Genomic DNA, 13,221 nt, shown 5'->3' with positions numbered 1-13,221 from the left:
TCGATCGCGGCTGGTGATAAGGGCCGGGCCGCATTCGGGCTAAAAAGGCGCAGCGTCTGGGGGCAACTGAAGGAGCGAGAGCCGCGGTGAAGCGGAGACAGCGTCGGGGGACGGGTAAAGATCGCCAAGCGCGGGAAAACCGCCATTTTGTAGGCGGAGGACGAAGACAAGAGCGCGGAAGCCGCCATCTTGGATAAAAATAAAAATAAATTAAATTGCAACGATGCCTAAACATGGGAACATTAATACCTTTGATAGCGACATCGAAGATTGGGCTATGTATGTAGAACGCATACAAAATTATTGTAAAGCAAATAAAATCCCTGATGAAGAGAAAGCACTAACATTATTAAACTTAATGGGTGCGAAGACATACGGGCAATTGAAACACCTTTTATCACCAGATGAACCGGCGGATAAGACGTTCAAGGAGATTGTTACTGTCCTGAAAAATCACCTAAACCCCACGCCGCTGATGCTAGCGGAACGATTTAAATTTTACAGCAGAGGGCAGCTGAAGGATGAAAGCAATGCTGAATATTTAATGGAATTGCGTAAGCTAGCAAAGTACTGTCAGTTTGGAACGAGACTGACAGAGGCGCTACGAGATAAATTTGTGTGTGGTTTATTAAAAGAAGATACACAAAAGCGATTGCTCGAGGAGAATGAGCTGACGCTTGAGAAAGCGGTCATTATGGCAGCAGCACATGAAGCCGCAGCGAGAGGCACGGCAGTAATGCAGCTACGGTCACCGGAATTCAGTACAAATAAATTGGGTTTGAGTACTGTAAAATGTTATCGTTGCGGAAAGACAACGCACGATCAGAACCAGTGTTGGTTTAAAAACCAAGAATGCAGAACGTGTGGCAGGCTTGGCCACATAGCTAAAGTATGCCGGTCAGGAAAGAAGACCAGCAACAAAAAGTCACCGCAAGGAAAATACATAAAGGTACACAAGGTGACAAAGAACAGTTCGACCGAACAGAAGTCAGATTCAGACGCTAGCAGTAATGAACTGGGTAGCTTAAGAGTACACAACGTTGGTAAGGATGCAGATCTCCAGACAATTTGGGTCACCCTTCAGATAGCAGGAGTCCAAGTAAAGATGGAATTGGACACTGGATCGGCATTGACGGTCATGAATAAGAAAGATTACAAAAGGTTATTCCAACATATTCCCCTACGGGATACGGAGATTATATTGAAAACATACACGGGGCAAAGAGTGTACCCCATCGGAAAGATAGAGGTAAAAGTGGTCCACAAGGGCGAAGAAAGCCAAGTAATGGACTTATATGTGCTACCTGAAGGAGGTCCACCACTACTGGGACGGGAGTGGATTAGGAAAATGAATATGGACTGGCACTCCTTGAAGGCACTAACGGTAGATTCCGGGGAAACAGATGTCAAACCTAAACGATTGTCCAGAATATTGGATGATGCTAAAGAGGTGTTCCAGCAGGGACTGGGAACACTGAGAGGAATTACGGCAAACATCAAGATTGATGAACATGCACAACCAAAATTTTTTAAAGCCAGACCGGTACCCTATGCAATACGACCTACTGTAGAAGCGGAACTGGAAGCGCTAGAACATTCAGGTGTACTGTCTAAGGTAGATTGGAGTGAGTGGGCTACGCCCATTGTTCCTGTTATGAAACGTCCTTCGAGCAACAAGCCAGGAGAACCAGGGAAGGTTCGCATCTGTGGAGATTTCAAAATCACCGTTAATCCGGTGCTTCACACGGTGCAGTATCCGCTTCCACGGATTGAGGATATTTTTGCTTCATTGTCTGGCGGGAAACACTTCACCAAGATAGACCTGGCGCAGGCGTACTTGCAGATGGAGGTTGAAGAAGAGTCACGCCAATACCTCACGATCAACACGCATCGAGGTTTGTACCGGTACAATAGGCTGGTTTTTGGAGTGGCATCGGCTCCAGCAATTTGGCAGAGGGCCATGGAGCAGGTATTACAGGGAATTCCAGGCACACAATGTTACCTGGACGATATTCTGATTACAGGTGATGGTGATGAAGAACACCTTGCAAACTTGGAACTGGTGCTCAACAGACTTAAAGAGTATGGACTTAGAGTTAATCGGCAGAAATGTGAGTTCTTCCAGAAGCGGATCTCGTACTGTGGTCATGTCATTGACCGGGAGAGGCTTCATAAGTCTCCTGACAAGATAGAGGCAGTTGTAAAGGCTCCCGCTCCGGATAATGTCGCTCAGTTGAGGTCGTTTCTAGGATTGATTAACTATTACCATAAATTTCTACCAAATCTATCCACGGTACTGCACCCGCTAAACGCTCTTTTACAGAAGGGGGTACCATGGGAATGGATCGAAAACTGTAAGAAGGCATTTCGCAAAAGCAAAGAATTGATCACCTCAGAGGAAGTGTTGGCTCACTTCAACCCGACACTGCCTATTCGGTTGGCTTGTGATGCTTCTCCATATGGTATTGGGGCAGTACTCTCATACAAGTTGCCAAATGGCACGGAAAGGCCAGTCGCGTTTGCATCCAGATCATTGACCTCCGCTGAGCGCAACTATGCGCAGATCGATAGGGAGGCTCTCAGCCTTGTATGGGGAGTGAAGAAGTTTAATCATTACCTGCAGGGCCAAAAATTCACACTTCTGACAGACCATCAGCCGTTGGTATCCATTTTTAACCCTAAGAAGGGTGTTTCAGTGATGACAGCACAGCGTCTCCAGAGATGGTCCCTTTTCCTAGGGGCACATCAATATCAAATAGAATTCAAAGGTACGAAGCAGCATGGCAATGCTGATGGGCTGTCGCGCCTGCCACTACCTGAAGAAGAAGAAACGACGAAAGTTGACCCTGTTGAGTTATTCCATTCGACCATCATCGAGTGTTTACCAGTCACCAATGCAAGTATTGAAAGAGAAACCAGGAACGACCCGACACTGTCCAGAGTCAATGAGGTGACAGTGAAAGGATGGCCAACACGTGGTGATCCTCTGTTACCGGCATTCTCGGCAAGGCGAGACCAGCTGTCCGTCTGCCATGGTACTTTGATGTACGGGACAAGAGTGATTATTCCTCCCAAGTTAAGGGAAAGAGTTCTAAAAGAACTGCATGAAGGTCATCTGGGAGGAGTTAAGATGAAAAGTCTTGCTAGGGCTTATGTATGGTGGCCGGGTATTGACCAACAGATAGAGGAGTTGACGAAAAGCTGCGCTGGGTGCCAAAAAGTGCAAAATGCACCTCCGATCGCTCCACTACACCCATGGGAATGGCCTTCAGCCCCATGGCAACGCATACATATTGACTTTGCTGGTCCATTCATGGACTCCATGTTCCTAATTGCGGTGGACGCACATTCCAAATGGCCAGAAGTGATCAAGATGAATACCACTACTTCAGAAAAGACAATTGCGGTGTTAAGAACAATATTCGCAAGGAACGGATTGCCAGAACAGATCTGTTCGGACAACGGACCACAGTTCGTGTCGGAAGAATTCCAAAAATTCTTAAAGAAGAATGGGGTGAAACATTATACCTCTGCCCCATATCATCCGGCGACAAACGGGTTGGCCGAGAGATTTGTCCAAACATTCAAAAAGGCAATAAAGGCCATGAACGATGATCAGATTCCGCTACAGCACAAGGTGGACAATTTCCTAATGGCGTATCGAAACGCCGCTCATGCAGTGACTAACCAAAGTCCTGCCATGATGTTTTATAACAGGAGGTTGCGGTCCAGGTTGGACTTGTTAAAACCAAATGTGCGGAGGGAAGTGGAAAACAAACAGTTCCGGCATATTAGTAACAAGTCCACTCGAAGTTTCGAAGTAGGACAACCAGTGTTGGCAAGGGGCTATGGAAACGAAAAATGGCAGTCCGGAACAATTCGGGCCAGACAAGGACCTCTGATGTACACAGTAGATATTGGTAACAATGCGATAAGGCGTCATGCGGATCAACTGGTAGAATCAAGAGCAAGGGTCGAACCCATGGTTGCGACAGAGACAACTGTGGAAGACGTTAATGAACCTGAAGCATCTACCTCGGCAGGGACTGTACCTGATGATGACGTCCAATACATAGGAAACCAACAAGAAGAGTCACCTCAGCAACAAGAATCAGAGACCACTGAAAGGCATTATCCAGACCGAATCAGAAGGCCTCCTGAGAGACTGAACCTTTGAACTGTTTATACCTGAAGTTATATATGTATATATGTTATGATGTTATGTTAAATGGGGATATGACTATTAAGCTAAAAAGGGAGGATTGTGGTGTATGTAACCTGTTCCACCTTAAGAGAACTTAAGCCTGTTCCACCTTAAGAGATGTACTACTTTCTCTGGCTGCTGTATACGTAATACCGGTGGTGACCACCGGTATATAAGCACTGTGTAGTAAGATTGTATTTAGTATAGTCCTGACCTCCAACCAGTAAAGACCTGTTGAACTTTAATCTTGTAGTCTGTGTGTTATTAATTACAACTAGAACACACAGACTTAACAGTCACCCTTGGGCTAAAGAGGAGAAAACCAGCTCCAGGGTTCCTTCTCCTCATCACAATGAAGTGACCCCTGCCAGATAGCTTTGCATGTATGAACGCAGGGTGGGAATAGGATTGAGCTGTAATGGTGGATTAGCCTGCCTCACACGTGACAGAAAGAAAGACTTGCATTTATATAGCATCTTTTATGACCTCAGGACGTCCCAAAGCACTTTGCAGCCAACAAAGTACCTTTGAAGTTTAGTCACTCTTGTAATGTAAGAAACGCGGCAGCCAATTTGCTCACAGCAAGCTCCCACAAACAGCAACCTGATAATGACCAGTTAATCTGTTTTACTGATGATGGTTGAGGGATAACTATTGGCCAGGACACTGTGGAAAACTCCCCTGCTCTTCTTCAAAATAGTGCCATGGGATCTTTTATGTCCACCGAGAGAGCAGATGGGGCCTCGGTTTAATGTCACATCTGAAGGCCGGCACCTCCGACAGTGCAGCACTCCCTCAGCACTGCACTGGGGTGTCTGCCTAGGGGGCGATTTTGTCAATGGGGGCACATTGGAGGCTTAGCAGGCCAATTAAGGGGAAGCCGGTTACAGAGAATGCAGCATATGACGTTTCGGCCTAGAAATTCGGTGGCGCCCCATTTGGGGCGCCAGTCTCGCCAGGGCGCCGGAAGTACCGCCCCGGAAGGAGTCGTGAGCACCCGCTGGAAATTCAGTTTGAGCGCCCCAAACGGAAGTGCGGCGCTACTCGAGGCGCCCCGCAACCGTCTTGGGGCGCTGCAACTGAAAATCGCAGCGCAACGTGCCACAGCGCGCGCGCTGCAGTACTGCAGGCCTTCCTCCCCTTCTTAAAGGGGGGGGGGGCCTGCTGCAGCGCGATCTGAGATCGCGAGTGCCGGCAAAAGAGCCCGGCACCAAGGAGAAGTGCCGGGCTCTTGGGAGGCAGCCGGCACAATGTGGGGGGGGAGGGGTGCTCAGGAGGCCGGGGACGGCTGCGCGAGGAGGTGCTGGCAGGTGGCCAGCAAAAAAAATGGCCGCCCCGCACCTCAGTGCCTCTACTGCCGCAGGTAGGCCCCCCTGAACCGGTCGCAAATTGCGACCGGCGTTACAGCGGGGGGCGCTACCAAATTTGGCGATCAGGGCGGTAGCGGAGCGCTGCGCACACCGATGACGTCATCGGTGGCGGCGCAGCGCTACCGGCTAATGCTGTCATTAGCGCCCCGCTGAATTTCGCGGGAGGCGTGGCCAGTGGCGCTAAACCCACTAAGTGCCCTCTTTGGGTGCTAACTGGTGGCGCAGCCCACCGAATTTCTAGGCCTTCATCTGTCAAAAATTTTTGAGAGATGAATTGTCGGTGTTTGAAAGCTCTGTGAAGCTGTCAAACACTGAGATTCTCTGTTGTTTGATGAGTCCTTGTATTCAAGACTCATCAAACCTCTTTTGTGAGCTGAAATTAGATGGTTGTTGCATTGGAGAATGCAGCAGCCATCAGCCATCTCTGCCGGTGAGATGCGAGACTCTTCACATCCCCAACTGCTGAAGCCTGCAGGAAGAAACAAAGGTAAGTGAACATTTTCTATCACTTTCCACTCACCTCACATACTGACCTCTCCACACTTGCACCCACCACTCACCTTCACAGCTATCTGTTGACAGGCAGTTAAGTGGCTGTAATCCCCTTCCCGCCTCCAGGAGACGGGACCCAGCGCGGGCCGGCTACCCGCCTCCTGGGAAGATGGCACAGAGGCGTGTTGAGGCCGGGATGGGCACCCGCCCCCAGATTCTGCCATGTTCCCGGCAGTCCCACCTCCAAACCCGCCTCCCCAGGGCTGGCAAGATCGCGCCCTAGGTTTTGTGCTCAAGTCTTGGGAATGGGTCTTGAACCCACCGCCTTCTGACTCAGATGCGAGAGTGCCACAAGGTTGCAAGTGCTTGTGGAAGTGTGCTGGAGCATGGGCCAGCGCCTTCGGGAAAAGGAGGTGGGGGTTGGAATTGGGAACAGGGAAGGAAATTAAGATAAGGAAAATTTAAAATGGCTCTTTTTCCTCATGCCAGCAGAATCAGCTGTGGTCTGCATTTCTGCACCAGCAGTTTTGTGCCAATAGACTCGGACTCAGATTCACTAAAATGGGAATGACCACGGTGATTATGTTTATAAGGAGGACAACAGCATCCTTGCAATTTGGAGAGTGCAGGCCAAACAAAGGGTTACTCAGTTTTAATCAAAGTTGAACACTAGGAACAGGAGTAGGCCATTCAGCCCCTCGAGCCTGCTCCGCCATTCAATTCGATCATGGCTGATCTGTACCTCAACCCCGCTTTCCCAGCTTTGCTCCATATCCCCCAATACCCTTAACCTAATACAAATCTATCCATCTCAGTCTCAAACGAAGGGATAATCAGTTTTAATCAATGAAGCTGAATGGCCAACTCCTGTTGTGTCTCTAAAGTGCCGTACTTGGAGCCGATTTAATGCGTTCTGTTTCTCCTCAGTGCCGGGCTACCTGGGCTGTTTTAAAGACAATGGCAACCCACCACCTTTATCGGGCACCAGCGAAACCTCCAACAAGCTGACCATCCAGACCTGCATTAAGTTTTGCAGGAGTAAGAGATTCAAGGTAAAGGACGAACGGTTGATTCTTTCAAATGAATTTGAATAGAGTACTGAAGTGAAAATGTAAGAAAAGAAGTTTAAGGTGGAATGAAAAGAGTTGGTTAAACCTGTGACAGTGTGGCAGGGGGACATGTAATTCTGAGATTCAAACCAGTGCAGAGATCACTGGGTCTCTGGGTCACTCTGTATAACAAATTTATACCACATCTGGCCTGAGAATGGGGGGGGGGGGCGAGGGGGAGATGTTTATTTTCTTCTCTCTTCCTCCCTATGTTTTGTAAAAAGGGAAATTTGTTTTATAAATCGCATTTTGATCACATGGGTTGACATAATAAAACTCACTACGCACTTGGTTCGAGTATAAAGCAAGGCTTTAATCAACTTGTTTCAAAACATGGAGGTCTAGTTATCTTTCACTAGTTCCTGTTTACAAAATGTCCTGGGCAAGCTGGGCCCATGCCCAAGTATTTATACTCCTTGGACGGCGCCACCAGCTGGCCATCCAGTTTTATTTCATGAGTCTTTCTTCATGGATCATAAGATTCATAACATGGGTTAAATGGAGCGTTTTGCCAGTTGGCATTGTGAGGCAGACTCTAACCCATTTACAACCCGTTCCATTCAGCCTCACTTGTGGAAGATGATCGTCTGAAGGCAACGGTTCTCCATCTGTGGGGTTCATGACCTTGCTGCTGCTCGGTTTTCCACAAAGCCGGTTTCCGAGTCCGCTCCCTTCCCGACGCTGTCGCTTGTCCCAGGAATTAATTCTCTGCTGCTTGTTAGGGCCGAAATTCCTGGTCTTGGGACGGGGGTTTGCCAGACCAGGAAATCTAGCCTGCAAAATGCGGCAACGAGTCCGTTCCCAGAGCAAAATGCCAGCGATGAGGAGCAGGTCGGGGAGCAGGGCGGGGAGCGAGGTCGGGGAGTGAGGTCGGGGAGCAGGGCGGGGAGCGAGGTAGGGGAGAGCGAGGTCGGGGAGCAGGGCGGGGACGGGGAGCAAGGTCGGGGAGTGAGGTCGGGGAGCAGGGCAGGGAGCGAGGTAGGGGAGAGCGAGGTCGGGGAAGCAGGTCGGGGAGCGAGGGCGGGGAGCAAGGTCAGGGAGCGAGGTCGGGGAAGCAGGTCGGGGAGCGAGGGCGGGGAGCGAGGTCAGGGAGCAGGTCGGGGAGCGAGGTGCGCCTCAGGTTGGTAGTGGGACCAAGAAGAACATCAGGGGAGGGGGGAAGGAACGCAGTGATCTATTTGTGTTTAGTTAGTCACCGATGTATTTTGGTTATTGATCCCAACGTAATAAGATTGAGGACCATTGCCTTAAAGCAATGCATTAAAATAATGAGAATTCAGTCTGCGAAACCGGAGGCACATGGGCCATCGCATAATGATAAATGGCAGGTAACATTCGCATCACAGAAGTGCCAGGCAATGACTATCTCCAACAAGTGAGAGTCTAAACACTGCCCCATGACATTCAATGGCATTACCATCACCGAATCCCCCACCAGCAACATCCTGGGGGTCACCATTGACCAGAAACTTAAGCGAACCAGCCACATAAATACTGTGGCAAAAAGAGCAGGTCAGAGGCTGGGTATTCTGCGGTGAGTGTCTCACCTCCTGACTCCCCAATGCCTTTCCACCATCTACAAGGCACAAGTAAGGAGTGTGATGGAATACTCTCCACTTGCCTGGATGAGTGCAGCTCCAACAACACTCAAGAAGGTTGACACCATCAGGACAAAGCAGCCCGCTTGATTGGCACTCCCTCTACCACCTTAAACATCCACTCCCTCCACCACCGGCATACCGTGGCTGCAGTGTGTGCCATCTACAAGATGCACTGCAGTAACTCACCAAGGCTTCTTCGGCAGCACCTCCCAAACCCGCGACCTCTTCCATCTAGAAGGACATGGGCAGCAGATGCATGGGAACACCACCACCTCCAAGTTCCCCTCCAAGTCACATACCATCCTGACTTAGAAGTATATCACCGATCCTTCATCGTCGCTGGGTCAAAATCCTGGAACTTCCTCCCTAACAGCACTGTGGGAGTACCTTCACCACACGGACTGCAGCGGTTCAAGAAGGCGGTTCACCAGCACCTTCTCAAGGGCAATTAGGGATGGGCAATAAACGCTGGCTTTGCCAGTGACGCCCACATCCCATAAAAACAATTTTTTTAAAAATGAGGACGCTGGTGGCCCCTGTTAATGGAGTGTTTGAAAGGGGTGTTTGATTCCTCAGTGGCGAATCTTTGGACCGCTTTCATTCCTAGAAGAGCGAGGTGTGGTGCGCCCTGAAAGCTCAGCTAGGTGCGACACCATGTTGAACACCGCGGCCACCTTTGTACGGGAGCAGCTGTGATGTCTGGAGTAACCAAGCATTTGCGGTAAAAAAATAGCAAGTTTTCTTTTACCAGTTTTTATCACCAAGCAATACTCCATCAATCCGCTGCCAGTCACGCCTGCCTCCTCTATACCAAACTGGTTTCACTGTCACTCCCCTTTAATAGGGAATGGGGAGAGGAGGGAATTGAGAGAGACAAAGAGATCAAGACAAAGAAAAACTTGGATAGTAAGCGATTCTAAACAAAAAACATGTTGGGAAAGATGAGCTGCATAACATTTGGCTACCTCACTGCTTTGCATAAAATATCCTCACTATATTTGTATAAAATGACTGCAGCTGTTATGTTTTAGATCTATATTGTTACCATTATTAATTTGTTGTTGAAGCTTGCTGGCATGGAGTCCGGCTATGCATGTTTCTGTGGGAACGATGCCGATTACTGGAGACACGGAGAGGCGAACAGCACGGAATGTAACCACGTGTGCTTCGGCGATCACACCCAGCCCTGTGGAGGAGATGGCAGGATAAACATCTTTGATGGTGAGTATCGTGGAGTCGGAGTCATTCCCTGTCATAGGGAGATGCATCTGTAGGGATCCCGGGTCAAAGAATCAAGGCAACAATTCAGGCCTCTTGCACACCCTCGATTTCCATCGCCCCACCATTGGTGGCCGTACCTTCAGCTGCCTCGGCCCTAAGTTGTGGAATTCCCTCCCTACACCTCTCCGCCTCTCTAGCTCTCTCCCCGCCTTTAAGACGCTCCTTAAAACCTACTTCTTTGACCAAGCTATCCTAATATCTCCTTATGTGGTTTGGTGTAAAATTTTGTATTGATAACGCTCCTGTAAAGCACCTTGGGATGTTTTACTATGTTAAAGGTGCTATATAAAGGCAAGTTATTGTTGTTGCTTTTGTGCAGTCATAGTAGCCCCTATCTCCAACTCATGCTCCCTGGCAGCGTGACTCCCTGTTGGGAGAGTGGGAGCTACCGGTCTGTATCTGAGGACAGGCAGTGCCAAAATCAACCATGTTCCTCAAATCAAAAACAAATCCAGCCTAACAAGGAATGAAGACTTAGCTGTATGAAAACCAATTTCAATTCCCTTGCTTAGATCCCACTTTCATTTTCTCAAAAAAAAGGAATGCAGGTCTCATTTTTACTTGTTTGAAGAGATATGAAATGGAAGCCTGTTAGGAAATTTGGGTAAGTCTTCCTAATAATGCGTTGGATTTCTGAGTACATAAAGGCCTAGAAATTCAGTATAGCCACGTTTGGGGCGCTACAGCCGGGCGGCCGCTAAAGTTTGCGCCCGGCGCAACTTCGCGCCACCTTCGCCGATATTCAGTGGCATCGCCCCAAGAGGTTGCTGCTGCGCTAAAACAGGCGATGCACGACTATCATTAGGCGCTAAGCCGGCGGCCCGGGGCGATACCCCCGAGGGCGGGCGCAGCGCAGGTTCGGCGAGTTGCTGATTGACGGCAGACACTCTGGCGCCGGTGAGCTCTTAAAGGGGGAGGGTGGATTTGTTTGCCTGCCACGCCCTGCACACTGCAGCCCTGAAGCAAGGCCTGACCACTGCTGCTTGATCTGTACAACGCCCAGGACTATGGAGAAGGCCAACGTTTGCACCCATTGCAGCCCCCATTATATGTTTCCAATCAATGCTATGGCTCTGAAGTTAAAGACAAGTGCAAAGCTGTGGCCTGAAGCCACAAGTACCTGTGCGAGTGTTGAGCCAAACCAGAAAGCTCTCTACCTTTGTCTCTCTGCAAAGATCCGTCTCTCACAAAGAAGGAGTGTTGCAAAATGGCTGCCATTTCTACTGCAGGAGGAGTGCCCTTTAATTTGCGCCCCCCTCGCCCCGCAGCGACTGGGAACCGTTCCCCTCTACCAGTCGCTAGGGGCGCCAGGCGCACAATAAGCCGGCGCCACTGAATTTCCGGTTTGGGGCGCACAAAGGGCGTTGCACGATGAAATGACGTCAGGATCTGCGCGCGCAGCTGAGCGCGCGCAAAGGCTTTGCGCCACCGCTAAATCTTTACTGAAGTTGGGGAGAGGCACAGATCGCGCTGCGCCCGGCCGCTAGCCGCCTAGCGCCCCACATCTCCTCCTCCTAAGGCGCTAGCGGCTGGCGCAAACAACTGAATTTCTAGGCCAAAGAGTTCTTTGTTTTTTTTTCCTATTTTAAGTAAAGCAACTTTTAAATAAGTTCGGTTTATTTTTTCTGTTTTGTGCCTGGATGAGTGACCCACTCAACCTTGGGACTCCGAAGTTGCTGACTTGTTGGAGCACAGTTCCATGTGTCCCAATCATCCTCTGGTGCCTCGTCTCTGTCCCATGTGTGTAAATTGTTCCCTGGTACCTTGTCCCGATTCCATGGGCACTGATTGTTCCCTGGTACCTTGTCCCGATTCCATGGGCACTGATCGTTCCCTGGTACCTTGTCCCGATTCCATGGGCACTGATCGTTCCCTGGTACTTTGTGCCAGTTCCATGGGTGCCAATCATTCTCTTGGACCTTGTTTCGGTTCCACACGTGCTGCTGAACATTTTACATAGGTGAGCTTCGACTGTGACTGCTAGCAGGCTCTTTGACCATGAAAGATGTTATAGCCTGGCCCTGTTCTTACCCAGTCTACACGCACGTCCCATTTCCCAGCCAGCGTCACTGGGTAGAAATCTTGTTTTTTCTAGTTACAAGTTGGGACAGTTTTATTTTTAATATCAGGACTGTTATTTCTTGAAGCAATGCTCCAGGATACAACATTGCAAAGCCTTTAGTGTTTGAGTATTTGGGAAAAGTTAAAACTTACTGTGCGGTGGTTGGCCTTCCAGTGGTGATGGGGAAGGGGCACCATGGGAATGGGTGCCATGGGAACAGGCATCATGGACTGCTGGGCAGAATTAATAAGGCTGGCACTAAAACACAACAATATGGATGATAAGAAAAATCATGAATAACAGAGAATACTGAAAATGCACAGCAGGGCAGTCAGAATCTGAAAAAGAGAGAAACAGCGATGAAGAGGCCCACCAGACAGGTCAAGCTATTTGCCTCTTTCAGATACCAACTAGCCTGATGTGCATTTCTGGCCATTTCTAGGTTGTTTTTAACGACATATCTTGACTTATCATTGGCTCGCAAAGACCATCGCTGCGCCACACAAAACAATGAACAAGATGTTCCAGCTTTGTGCTGCTTTCAATTATCTCCCTTTGCCACACCAAAGCAGAGAGCAGAATGCTCCAAGAATCAAGTCTGAGTGTGTGAAAGAGCTCCAACACCAAGTTAAACGCGGAGAGAATACCTGGGAGCAATTACCGTCCAACAGACCAGTAACGAGTTTCAGATGATGTCATATACCGCAAAAAAAAACAAAGATTGTTGCCTGCAAACCACTCCAGGGTATCTTTTTTTAATAGTGTATCCTGGAAACTTTATGAGGCGGCTTTATTCAGCTTTGAGTCTGTTTTCTATTGCCAGTTGTACCAGTTACGAGTGCTAATACCAGCCATCGGCATGTTTTGTGCCACTGATGAACATTAATAATTCTCTAGTGAAGGTTTAATGCCATTGAGTTCATTTGGCTGCAAGTTTATCAACAAGTTATTTCTAGTTGACTATAAGGAATCTCTATGCGCAAGATTTATTGTTTTTTTGTGCCAATTTTGTGCTAGTTCCTGTAAGGACTGTTAATGTTGGGGCATGGAAAATGATCCCATTTTGAGCACCCAGTATTAGCATCAAGCTTTCCCAGGTCAG

The 13,221-nt window shown here is 48.9% G+C and overlaps 1 protein-coding gene across 1 annotated transcript in view; it reads left to right on the top strand.

Moving 5' to 3' along the window:
* kremen1 (kringle containing transmembrane protein 1) overlaps positions 1–13,221 on the top strand; it is a 190,948-nt gene that overhangs the window by 91,432 nt on the left and 86,295 nt on the right. Inside the window, exons 4-5 of the mRNA XM_085961807.1 lie at positions 6,994–7,118; positions 9,844–9,997. Of these exons, the coding sequence (XP_085817933.1) occupies positions 6,994–7,118; positions 9,844–9,997 (279 nt within the window). The remainder of the gene's footprint in view (positions 1–6,993; positions 7,119–9,843; positions 9,998–13,221) is intronic.

The sequence above is a fragment of the Somniosus microcephalus genome, chromosome 19 (genome assembly GCF_052327205.1).
Source record: "Somniosus microcephalus isolate GS21.2 chromosome 19, FLI_Smic_1.0, whole genome shotgun sequence".
Classification (NCBI taxonomy): Eukaryota; Metazoa; Chordata; class Chondrichthyes; order Squaliformes; family Somniosidae; genus Somniosus; species Somniosus microcephalus.
Note: the sequence above shows the minus strand (reverse complement) of the source record. Positions and strands in the feature narration are given on the sequence as shown.